Below are 12,482 nucleotides of genomic sequence, written 5' to 3'. Positions count from 1 at the left end.
TTAGGCAGGCCCTGCCACTCGAATAGTCTCATTGAAATCACTGTGATCTGTCTTGCTCTAGTATGAGAGGTAAGCAGGCAGTGCTTGGTGACATCTTTAAAAAACTTATGTCACTGTAACAATAACATTAGTCTTCCTTTAAGTGATTACTAAACATAGATGTGTTTTTCTTTTGGCAATGACGTAACTATGTAGAACTTACTAAGTCTGAGTTTCCACTTTTCCAGAAAAAGCCAGTGAGAAGGCGCTATGAACCCTATGGGATGTACTCTGATGATGATGCTAACAGTGATGCATCAAGCGCTTGCTCGGAGCGTTCCTATGGTTCCAGGAATGGGGGCATTCCACACTACCTGCGGCAGACTGAAGATGTGGCCGAGGTCCTGAACCACTGTGCCAGCTCCAACTGGTCGGAAAGGAAAGAGGGGCTCATAGGTCTTCAGAACTTACTGAAAAGCCAGCGGACACTGAGGTGACCTTGATAGTTTTATACTGTCAGTCATTCATGAGAGATGACTATAGTCAGAAGTCAGTAATATCTACCTGCCTTATGTAGACAGATAGTATATTTCACAGCTGTGAAGGCTTTATCTCCACAATATGTGACTCTAATTACTTTTGGAAAAATTTTTGCTATGTCATCAGTGTTAAGTTTGTAGCAGTAATATAGATAGGACTCAGGTAAGCATGCTGTCTTCTCTTAGCCTTCCTCTGTCTCGTGAAGACCTCCAATAGTAGGTGCTTGTTGCAGTACAGTGAGATTTCCCACAATGGTGGTTGTGTAAATGCACTCAAAGGGTGGTACTGTTTTCACATTAGTCTGTTTGAACTTTCACTGTTTCTTTTTCCCCAGCAATTTAGTTGGGGAAGCAAACACTGCACTTACTCTAAAATTACTTGGGGTGTGTGAGTTTCAAAGATGAGATCAGGTGATGCTCTCAGTGTGTAGGGTATACTTTGACTCTTTATGAAGGCTTTGTTAGGTATAATTATAGATATTATATGTAACTCTTGAAAAATCTTATATTAGAAACTTGAGTCTCCTCTAAATGGTGTACTTTGTAATGCAGGTGAGAGTTTAAGGCAATAAAGTAGGTGTACTGACTCTGAAACTTTGCTTATGGTAGGAGAGGCAGACCGTTTTCCCTTGTTGAAAGCCACATAAACCCTTCAAATGCCTTTGGCATGTCACACATTAAAACAGATCTTAGAATTACCCAATAGTCGTGTGGAAACTTCATATGGCCACAGGTCATGTTAACTAAAGTCATCTGGCTCTCAGGCCATAGGCTTTTCACCCTTAGTTTATGGTGAAAGCATTTGGAAACAAGCTGTTTATCTTTTGGCTCCTTTGAAGATAACATTCACGAATAGCTGTGACGTTTTTATTTTCCTGTTATGAATATTATGTACTTAAATTATGACCAAGTTTATAAGTGGTGGTTATATGGTTTATAGCCTACCTACTTGGATTTGCACAATTGTTTCTATTTTAAAAGGCCTTCACACTGGCTGAAAATATTTGATGGTTCATGTTAACAAGCTGAGTGAAAATGTGCTGACAGCAGGCCTGGAAAGGTTGTTCTTCTGCCACCATAAAGATATTCTGGCACCTCACATGATGTGGTGTAGCCCTTAAGTGAGAGGTGCTACAGGTTTTTAATACAGGTAGTTAGAGTCCTAGATCAGAGGTGCTTTTTCATGTGGTCTGCTTACGAGTCTTTTAAAAGATACTTCCCACATGTATGCTGTCTTTTTTCTTTATTTTAACGAACAGTCTGGAAAAACTGTGGCACCTCATACATTTGTATGAAAAAGTTGGGTGAGACTTTGATTTTCCCACAGAGGTGCGTGAGGGTTATAACCAAGGTTTTGAATGCTGTTGGGGATGGTTCCAAGGGAGGAAATGCCGAGAAGGTTGGGTAGTGGGCTATTTATCCAGATCAGTAGCTCTTAGCAGAAATGCCAGTAGAATTCAACTATTGTTTTCAACCCTGCAGTGTTTGAACTTACTACTGTCACTAGTCCCTCAAGCTAGCAAGTTTTCATAGCTTTGATCCTAATAGTTGATAAACCTGTTCCAGAAGCTACACCCTTGTAGAGTTTGGTTTTTTTTTTAAATTTGATAATGGTTTTCGTTTTCTAGATTGTTTCATTTTGGTTTCCTTTTTGTTTGCTTCCTCCCTGGTTCAGGATTGATCTGGTGCCTGTTCTAATGATTAGATTTTATCATTCCGTTTGTTCCCACTGCATCTTGCAGAGCATCATCAAGGTTATTAGTCCAAGGGTTAGTCTGTCTTCTAATTAAACCTGATATCTTCTGTTGTGGTAGAACAAGTTTAATTAAAGGCAGTGTGATGTGGCTAGGGTTTCTTTAGTACTCTGAACTGAAGATGCCTGATCCTGTATTAGCTGGGATTTGCATATCCAGAAAGATGTACTTGCAAAGTGGTGTGGCATGTACCTGTCCCCTTTATTTCATGTGACCCAGTTCTCTAAGGGCTCCCTATAAGGCCTTCTAAATAAAATAAGGCCAGTAAGTCCCTTGAGGAATCGTTCTTCCACTGCTGGTTTCAATTTAGTACTTGCATTTTTTAGCTTGAGTCCATGAGCTTTTATAAAGAGGCACGCTTGTATGTGCTGTCTTCATGTAGTGTTTGTTCAGAAGGATAAACAGAGTAATAAATAGGAATTAATTCAGAGAGCTACAGTCTGCATGAAGTCAGGAGAGCATTGTAGAGTAGTCATTTCGAGACTGTCAGTCCTATCCTGAATGAAGCTGGCAGCTTGCTGTGGTGTCATTACAAAGACTTTTTTCTCTATCAAACTCTTTAAGACATTGTTTTTGTGCCTTTTAAAAATTTGATTAGTCTTTCATGCATAGATTTATTTGAAGAGATGCTCTCTGCGTTACTTATAAACAAGCTACCATAAAATAGTTGCAGACTACTAGCATATCCTGGCCTGTTCTTTAAAGCTCATTTTGAGAGGGAGGGAGTTGGTGGATTTGTAGAATTAATGCCTTTCTGAAAGAGGGTACCTGTAGTCAAGACCTGAATGGCTGCTCTCTGAGCAATCCATGTGCATTTCACTCATTGCTCTGGTTTCATAGTAATTGTGAAAAATACCTACTTACATCCATAGTATGCAGGAAATGTTACCTAACTGTCTTGCTCTGATTTTGTTGTTATTTTTTTCCCCTGCATTCTTTGGCAGTTTGCTTTGCAGTAAAGACAGGACTTGTATTTTCAGTACATTGCAAATAAGGCACCGAGAGTTCTGCATTTGACTCAAACTCAGTATCTTATGAAAGGGGACATACATAATTCTTTTTTTTCTCCCCAGCATTAAAAAAAAGTATTACCAAGCAACTAATAATCTCTTACTCATAGGAGACTGCAGTTAGATTTTGCCTTGATTTAATTATCTTCTGATTTACTGGGTTGCCCACTTGTTAATCTGTCTTCCAGTTCTTGACATTTATCTCCTCAGTGTGCCTGCTCTCAGGCTTCAGAGGCAGTTCTGGTATCTGTTAATACTGTCCAATTCTAGACTGATTTTGCTGAAGCTACTGAGAATTTAGACCAAAATATTTTATTAATACATACCCAAACAGCATAAAAGTTCTGGTTTTACTTGAAAATTTAAGTTCCCTGACACAAAAGGGACTTGAGAAACAGCAAAAGGCCTGTGTTTCAGTGAGTCAGTGACCTTGATGCAGACAGAAAGTAAATACCTCCCCAACATGCACATTTCAGGCTGTCTTCTGCAATCCAGAGTATCAAAGAAAATAGAAGCATTAGAAAATGCAAGTGTCTGGCTTTGATTTTAAAAAACATTTATTAGATTTCCTAATATAAGGTTGGTGATCTTAACAGCTAAACTAGAATGCCAGTTAAGGCAAGTTTTCAAAGTGTGACTTAAGTAACATTTAGATAAAGGAGGTTACATTTTTCAGCTCTTAATATTTACTAGCTTTTCTGTGGCAACTGGAGCTTTAGCATTAATACCATGTTTTATTTATGTATTTTAGCCGAGTCGAGTTAAAAAGGCTGTGTGAAATATTTACTCGCATGTTTGCTGACCCTCACAGCAAGGTAAGATCACAGAGACGTGGCTCTCTCTCTTGCATTACCATGTGTGCACATTTGACACTATTCCAAGAGGAATGTTTTGTGTTTCTACCCCTGCCATCTGCTGGGGGAAACTGGCATTTATAAACCTCCTGGATTTTAGTCTGTTCTGCAATGAAGGGATGTGTCTCAGCCTCTCTTATGTTGCTAGGAATTGGTTATTCCGTGCTTCCCAAGGAGCAGCCTAATGCCTTTCATGTGTCAGCTCATGGAGCCAGAGGTTCAGTGTTATTGGTACTTCTCTAGGAAGTGTTGGTGATGGACAGTAGAGTGAGGCCCATGAAGGGTAATGAGCTGTAGTTCAGCATCATGGTCGCTGGGGTTTGTGTATTCTGTACACCTGGGAGTGGTACAGAGTCACACCAAAATGCTGTTCTGGATCTCAGAGAGAAATGAAGTCTTCAGTATAGCTACTTTGCCTTTGTAACACTGACCTTTGAAGTTAAAGGCTGTGGCACAAATTAACATCTCTTAAAAATAAGTAGGCTAGGAAATGGGGAAATTGGGCCCACAGGCACATTCAGATCCAGTGCTCTTCTGTTGACAGCTAAGTGGAAACAGGAACAGGAGAAAAGGGAATTTCATGCCTTTTTCTGAGGGGGTTTGCTGGTTGAGGGCAACCAGTAATGACTGGGTAGAAACATCTGCTGTTAGGTTAAATACAGTTTAAGAAATAATAAGTTGTATAAATATTTGTACTTCAGACTACTTGGTAAACCAATTTCAATAAATAGTTTGTCAGGTGAAAATCCTCTGGGCAGGCATAGTCACCTGTCACAAGTCTTGCTCAAAGTGTGCATTTTTGGCTGTAATTATAGTCTGGACTAGCTGCCCCACAGGCCTCATCGAGTGTGGCAGTTTATACCTGCAAGGCCTTAATGTTTTGGTTCTCAGAAGTTCAGTATATGTTGTGGAAAGGATGAAGATGTAGCTATTTGCTTGCAGACTATTTCCAATTTCTGAGTAAGGTGAGGGTTTATTGCACACTGGGTTCAAGTATGTCCTCTGTGGCAGCAGTGATCTGTCATCTGCGCTGCTCTTACAGAACTGTTGCTACAAACTCTTTAGTCGTGGTGTTAGACGTGTGTAAACTTTGTTAGGTATAAACATATATAAACTTGTATAAGATTAATGAGTGAAGAGACTGGTTCTCATCCAAGGTGTATGATGTTTAAAGTAACTGCTGAGAAGAGATTGTTTAAAGAAAATGTAAACTTTCAATGAATGCATCTTTTATCTGTTGACAAACTGCATCTGAGCAACCAGCCTTGATCACTATGTGTGCTAACGAGTGGTTTGTTTTGTTGCATGGCCTGCTTTGCCGTGGAATTCACATCAGAGAGTAAGTGTATTCTACCCCTTTTCTTCATTTGTTTCATGTGGTATTTTAATAAGACACCTTTTTAGACATGTCTTGTCTGATTTTTTTTTTTTCCAGATCAATATAGTCACTAAAATCATTCATTCATGAAACTGTCTATAACCAAATCATCCCAAAACTCAGATTATAAACCCCTCCCCTTTGATTATGTTTACTTAAAGCATGGTATTCCTTTTTGTGACACTTGTTTTGTTTATAGGTCTTCAGCATGTTTCTGGAAACCCTGGTTGATTTCATCATCATTCATAAAGATGATTTGCAGGACTGGCTTTTTGTTCTCCTGACCCAGTTGCTAAAGAAAATGGGAGCAGATTTGCTGGGATCTGTGCAGGCGAAAGTTCAAAAAGCTCTGGATGTCACCAGGTAGAGTACTCAGATGGCAAATGCTACATAGGTTTTTGCAGGATTACTGGAAGGCATCTGATGAACATTTTAGAAACCCAGTAGTGCCATATGTTTTGAGGGCTGAATCTTGAGGAATACCAGAATGAAGAACAAAACAGTTATGTCACAGTATTTCAAGCATTGAATTAAAAAGGCAAGGCCTATGTCTTTTCTAAATAGATAACTTCAAAGCATAATATTCAAAATATGTAACTGATTAATTTTGTTATTTTTTTTTTTTGTGTGCATGTGCTTTGATATAAGTTTTCTTTTTGATTATATGTTTGCAGTATTCGGAATACGAATGGTGCTTTACCACAAAGTTCAGAGCATCTTTCATTTGTTCGAACAACAAATAATGGTCAGGATAAGACCTTGAATACTACCGTGATGTGCACACCAATTCTGTAGTCCCTGTCCTTTTCTAAGGACATCTGGCACGGAACACTGTTACAATAAAGTTTAGCTCATCCTGGAAATGGGATAATTAAGAAAGAAATTAAGAAATCAAGGAGAAAATAGGATAGAAGAGGGAAAAAAAGAGGAGAGAAATAAAAAACAAATATGAACTCTGAGGAAAAGATGAGCCAGTCTGCTACTGGAGATGAGGGAACAAAGTACAGCCTGAAATGAAGAAGGAATGGACAGGTGTGCCAAAACCTGGATAAATATACAGATACATTACAAATAGAGTAACAATATATAAAGGTACTGATTTAGCAGGTTTTGGTAGTATTAAATCAATAATCAGCCTGATCCTTAGACTTGGAGTTTCTCTGATGTTAAAGTTAAGAAAAAGAAAAGTGTGAGAGGTGTTGAAATCTGTTGTGTAAGTTATGATGTATTGACTTAATTTAATCCTGAAGACTTACACTGCATTATATTTTTGCCTTTGTTTTCTTTGGACAGGGATTCTTTTCCATTTGATCAACAATTTAACATTTTGATGAGGTTTATTGTAGATCAGACCCAAACACCAAACTTGAAGGTCAGTATCAAAAGCTTCTTCACTAAAGCATCAACATAGTTGTCTTAGCTTGCTCTGTCAGGCACACCATAAAGCATACAATTCATGACAAAATAACTAATTGTAAGTACCTCCATGATACAGAAATGATACTGGTAACTTTGATTAACTCTCTCATTCTTCATTGTAATAAATCTAAATACCTTTAGAATAGGTCCCATCACAAGTCAGTAAGAGTTGGGCTTTGGGCACACTGGAACATACTAGAGTAAGTTTAGACATGGAAAATTCTTCTTCACCATGGTCTTGGTGGGAAGGAAACTTGGCTGTGCAGTACAGAAGGGACCAGACCCAGTCTGAACAACTGGGAAGTTAGGACCCTAGGCATGTCTTAAATGCTCGTTGCACAGATCAGGCATATCACGTGTAGTGGCTGGAGAGGAAAGAAAGATCAGAGCTTTCTGTTACTGAATGCTCCCAAGGGGATACTTTATGCAGACTGTTTTTCAGGAGGTTGCTGTTTCAAGGCTATAGGTACACTGTAGACTCTGGAAGTCGTACACGTTTGTCTTCCAGAGACAGGAATATACAGGATGTCAAAGAACTCAAGTCTTCTTTCTTCAATCTCCCAAATTCTGGAGCAGTTGAAAACTCCAGCATCAGGCATTTGGTTTGAGCCTAAAAGCTATGTTTTGGCATCTAGGACAATAACCACCGGCGGAAAGAGCATGGTGCAGGACTGATTTCCTTATTCAAACGTACAAGCAGACATACGTATTTCAAGCCAGTTCTCATATACCATTCTAGACTCTTACTACACAAAACTTGTCCTGGGTAGAAAGTTGCTTTTGATTTTGGAAATATGACATAGAGCCATGTCACAGGGAAGTTTTTTTCCCAGATGTGACAGGTCTCATCAGTCTGTAGTGGTATGTGTTTATCTCATGAGATTAATAAATCCTTTTCACTTCTCAGGTGAAAGTTGCTATCCTGAAGTATATTGAGTCTTTGGCAAGACAGATGGATCCAACAGACTTCGTGAACTCCAGTGAGACAAGACTTGCTGTATCTAGAATTATAACTTGGACCACAGAACCAAAGAGCTCAGATGTGAGAAAGGTAAGCCAGAATGATGAAGTATTTGCAGTAATTTTTGTTCTCCACACCCCAATAAAGAAAAAAAAAACCCCAAGGTGGAGGGCGGGAAGTCATAAAAGTAATGAAAAATTCAGTGGTTAGATTCTGATTTTTTTTAAAATGGATTTTACATGCCTTAGTGTCCAAACCAAATTGCCAGTTTGGTAAAGACAAATTTCTGAAGCATTTCTTAATATATATATTTTTTTGTAATAGGTACTTAGTTGTGTGACTTTTAAAACTCTTATTACCGTGAAAAAAAGAGATTGTAGTTTGAAAATGTGCTTTTTCTTGGGCATTCTGGAAATACCTCTGAGTTTTTGTTTATTTAGGTGAAGGCTCTGTGCTTTGTAGACTCAAATGAAATCTAGCACAACTTCTGTGTTTGTAATATTGTTAAAAGAAAGTAAACAAATCAGTAAGCTGCCAGGGGCTCTCAGCTCTTTTCTTTTAAGAGCTGTGTGTTTATCTCAGCCTGGAAAAAACCTGACACATTTAGGTCAGGCCTGGGTAATAGAGTTACCTTGTTTTTTATCTTGCTCTAGATGCAAGTGTCAGGCAAGCTAAAACGGGCAGATAGCGATACTCGTCTCTCCCAAGAGAAAAGTGAGACTTAGTTTTATGTACCTTGCATCTGTAACAGAATTTAAAATTACCTTCTCTTGCCAGCCCAGATGTAGAAATAGATTCCAGTAGGAGTTAAAGGCTTTGAGATGTACTTGAATTTAAAAAAAACAAACCCAAACAGCCAAACAAAAAACCCAAATAACTTTAAGCATTTGAGAGTGTAAAAATGGTATGAGATTTTTATGCTGTACATGCACTTAAAGTGTAGAATTAATACTAGAATAAGATACTATTTTTTAGCTTTAGAAATAATTATTTTTGTCATTAGTTATTATTTGATTCTCATTAAAAGATCACAGAGTATCATGATGCTGCAATTGCAGCATTATCTGATGGCTGACACAAGGCTTCAAAGAATCTTTTTGGGTCCATGCTGTTTGCTTTCTGGCATACAGCTGATTGGATCTAGAGAAAAATGTCACATCCTCTTATCTGAAGACTTTCTGCCGGTATTATTCAAACCAGCATGACTGAAATTTGCTTCTCCAAGATAGTCTGCCTCAGAAAAAAAAGATTACTTTAAATCCTGGACTTAGATCTGGAATATGCATTTCCATTTTGATGCTTCCATGTACCAAGTCAAGAAGATTTAAACAGGCAAGGAAGCTGCTTCTCTATTACAGTTCAAGTAAACATCAAGCAGTTTACTCTGTTGGTGCTCCGTGAGAGGAAGTTGTAATTAAAGTAGAAATATACATCAAAAAGCAAAATCTCTGCATATTGCTCAGCAGAAAAAATATTCCACCATTAGGGGTCATCATTGCTGCATGCAAAATAAAGTGACGAGTATCTTCAGCTGAAAAAATTGGCTGTTTGCTGTGAAGCTGTGGGATGTGGGGAGTGGGTGCTCACAGTCCATCCTTCTCTCTGTTTCAAAGACTTGCAGAGCTCTGCCAATACTTACAGCGAACTCCACCTCCGCAGTACCTGGGCAAGTGCCTTGGGGGCTGATAAGAGATTACTGAATCTAAATTTTTTTTATTAAACCTGCATGTGACTTGCATTTGCCTCTAATGCCTGTAGCTGTCAAATAAATTACTACAAAGTTAACTTAGGCTACTGAAAATGAATGCTCAGGTGATCTTTATTTCGTCATACTATTTTATTAAGAACATAGTACAAACTGCAGGCTTTAGAAGAAACACTGCACTAAAAGATTTATAAACAATCATTGCCTATTATCTCTGTCAGTACTGTAGTTAACAGACTAATAAATTCATTATGTAGTAACGAACTGGATTATCAAGGGCCAACCAAGGCGGGTGAAATGTTCTGAAGAACATAATTAAAAACATTGTCCTCCTTTTTTGGAGACTATAACCTGGGGGAAAAAAGGTACCTTTTTATATCAAGATGATTCATTTAAGAATCAGGAGATTGTGCCCTCATGGAAGGTATTACAGTGGCCCTCAAGATCTAAGGTTTTCTAAGTGGAGAACAGACCGTGCATTGTAAACGTTGTCACAACATAAAAGTGGAGACAGCAGTGGAGGTTATGATGGAGAGGGAAAAGAACCAATTCAGTCTTCAAATTATTTAAGTACTACAAGAGGCCACCTGTAAAATGTGTAGGAGAAGGTACTTTTTCAACAGAATCTGGATTTGATACCACCAGAACAATCAGCTCAGCTCCTGTAAGCTGACAAAAGCAAACTGCATTTTTGGTACTGAGGAGTTTGGGCCAGTGTAGTCCAGTCCACGTATGCTGCTCTGGCTGATTTGGTGGAACACCGGTGGTGGTGCTCAACTGCTCTTTCTCCAAGAAATATAGTCCCACGACCAATGTTCTGTTATCACAAGAAAAATATGATGTACTTTCAGGTGATATTACGGAGTGTCATTGATAAAATGTCGTGATTCCCTCTCAGGGCAGAAACCATTTAAGCTGCTGGTAATTGCCATGAACTATGTACGGCCAAAATTATTGTCAAGCTTTATGTCTAAAATGAGGTGATCTGCAGTGGGTTACAGGTAAATATTTGTTTTGTTTTAAAGATTGTTCACACTTATGGGTGTTTACCCTGCATTCAAATTAAGATTTACTTCCTGTGAGCTGTACTACAGGACAGGTGAAAGGCATTTGTCCTCCATTGGGTAGGACAGGGTAGGAACAGGTCACACAGCATGGTGTGGAGACCTGAGTGGGATGTGGCAAGGAGAGCACCTGTTGGTAATTTCCCCATGTACAACCAGCTTGCTGCTTTTTCCCTGAGCCGAACATATCCCTGGGCAGGGCACAGATCGGGATTTCAGATAGCCGAGCTCTGACTTTGATTGCAGCAGCATCTGACCTTGTGCAGTGCACTTGACTTTCCTCTTGCCTTGGTTTCTTCCTCTCTGTAACACGGCATTAATTCTGATTTTTTTTCTGGAAAATGTTTAAGATTTGATTAAATCATTTTACAAAAGCTAGTTAATTACCACAATGACAACGTGAATACTGTGATGACTGCTCTGAGGACATGAAGTCAGTAACTTCACCACGTTATCATTGATATTGCCAGCAAAATTGTGTAGTCCTTACGTAGGTAAAGTGCTTATTGAATTTGGTTGACAGGCTTGGGCTCTGTGTGGGAAAATACTTTGATCCTGGAAAAGAGCCATCGATTTGAGAGTGGGAATTAGAATGAAGAATCTGATTTGACTCTGGCCAAAGCCTAAAGAAGCCTCCTGTCTAAGGCTTGGATGAATGGAAACTTTTATTACATGTGAGTGCTCAGTGTTTGAGGGAGTGGAGTTGTCTGCGAGGGCACACAGGATCTTAGTGTTTAGGAGAAGCTTGTACAGGCTGAAGGGGAACAAGTCTTTCGAGGTGAAGGCCCAGTGACGTTGCCTACTGTCTTGTTAATCAGCCAGGCTCTGGTCCTATCGACGCATTACGAGATCTGTATTGCCTGATTGTCATTTAGTCTACTAATCTCAGGGAAGAAAAAATTTTTACTTTGTGCCAGATATCCTGACTGACTTCTCTGTTGATGAAACATTCCTACAGTAGTTTTATTTTACAAGCCTGAATGCATTTTTACACATTATGGGCAGCCTTGTGTCACGTGTACATCGTGTTTTGCCTCCCACTTATGAAACTGGGAAAATATTTTCTTTCAACTGTCCCACTCGTTCCTGAGTTTGGCCAAGCTGCCCTTGAATACAGACAGTGAATAGGACTTGGTAAGAGGCTAGAACCATTGCAATGAATCAAAAAGCCCAGGAGAATGCTTGTGTTACTATGATTTTTATGAAGATGAAGTCCCCCTCAGACTGTGCAGGGGTAGGACCCTCCTTGACTTGGCACCACTGGTTTGCAGATGAAGTCCAGACTTGTCCAAAGAAAAGAAGTTTGGGATCAGATTTTTTTCCTAAAACTGAGTAATTGAGAAACTGTTTCTGAATTGTGCTGGAAGACAAGGAAGATTTTACAGAGAAAGCTGCAGATCAACAAATTCTTCGTCTACTCAGACAGGCAATGAAGATGTATTTAGTAGTTTAACTAGGGGTCCTAGATGTTATTTCTTAGTAAATATTGATGTTGTCACTTTGATAAGGAAATTGTGTCTATCAATAAAGCCCAGAGCAAATTTGGGTAAAATAGACCAATGATAGGCAGGAAAGCAAACCTGCAAAGGAAATTAAATAGGACTCCATTGCAATGTGATGCCATGAGACCTCTGAAATCCTTCCTGGGCTTTTAATTTTCCATTAAACATCAGGCTGAATGAAGCAGCTCTGGGACAGAAGCTTCACTGCGAATGCACTCCCAAATACTCTCAGCAAGCTGAAATGGCGTTGTTCATCTTCACTGGTGTTGGGCAATAAGCATGTTTGGTCATGGCCTGCTACCAATGGCAAAGAGAAT

General features: G+C 39.1%; 1 protein-coding gene across 1 annotated transcript in view; it reads left to right on the top strand.

Annotated features, from left to right (window-relative positions):
• The window catches only part of CLASP1 (cytoplasmic linker associated protein 1), a gene marked incomplete at its 5' end in the record, with an annotated part of 89,311 nt that overhangs the window by 40,936 nt on the left and 35,893 nt on the right, over positions 1 to 12,482 (top strand). Inside the window, 6 exons of the mRNA XM_010185606.1 lie at positions 228 to 472; positions 4,034 to 4,097; positions 5,473 to 5,475; positions 5,714 to 5,877; positions 6,808 to 6,886; positions 7,841 to 7,984. Of these exons, the coding sequence (XP_010183908.1) occupies positions 228 to 472; positions 4,034 to 4,097; positions 5,473 to 5,475; positions 5,714 to 5,877; positions 6,808 to 6,886; positions 7,841 to 7,984 (699 nt within the window). The remainder of the gene's footprint in view (positions 1 to 227; positions 473 to 4,033; positions 4,098 to 5,472; positions 5,476 to 5,713; positions 5,878 to 6,807; positions 6,887 to 7,840; positions 7,985 to 12,482) is intronic.

The sequence above is a fragment of the Mesitornis unicolor genome, unplaced genomic scaffold (assembly GCF_000695765.1).
Source record: "Mesitornis unicolor isolate BGI_N332 unplaced genomic scaffold, ASM69576v1 scaffold24495, whole genome shotgun sequence".
In the NCBI taxonomy this organism is placed as follows: domain Eukaryota; kingdom Metazoa; phylum Chordata; class Aves; order Mesitornithiformes; family Mesitornithidae; genus Mesitornis; species Mesitornis unicolor.
The sequence above is the reverse complement of the archived record's forward strand: the minus strand, read 5'-3'. Positions and strand labels throughout refer to the sequence as shown.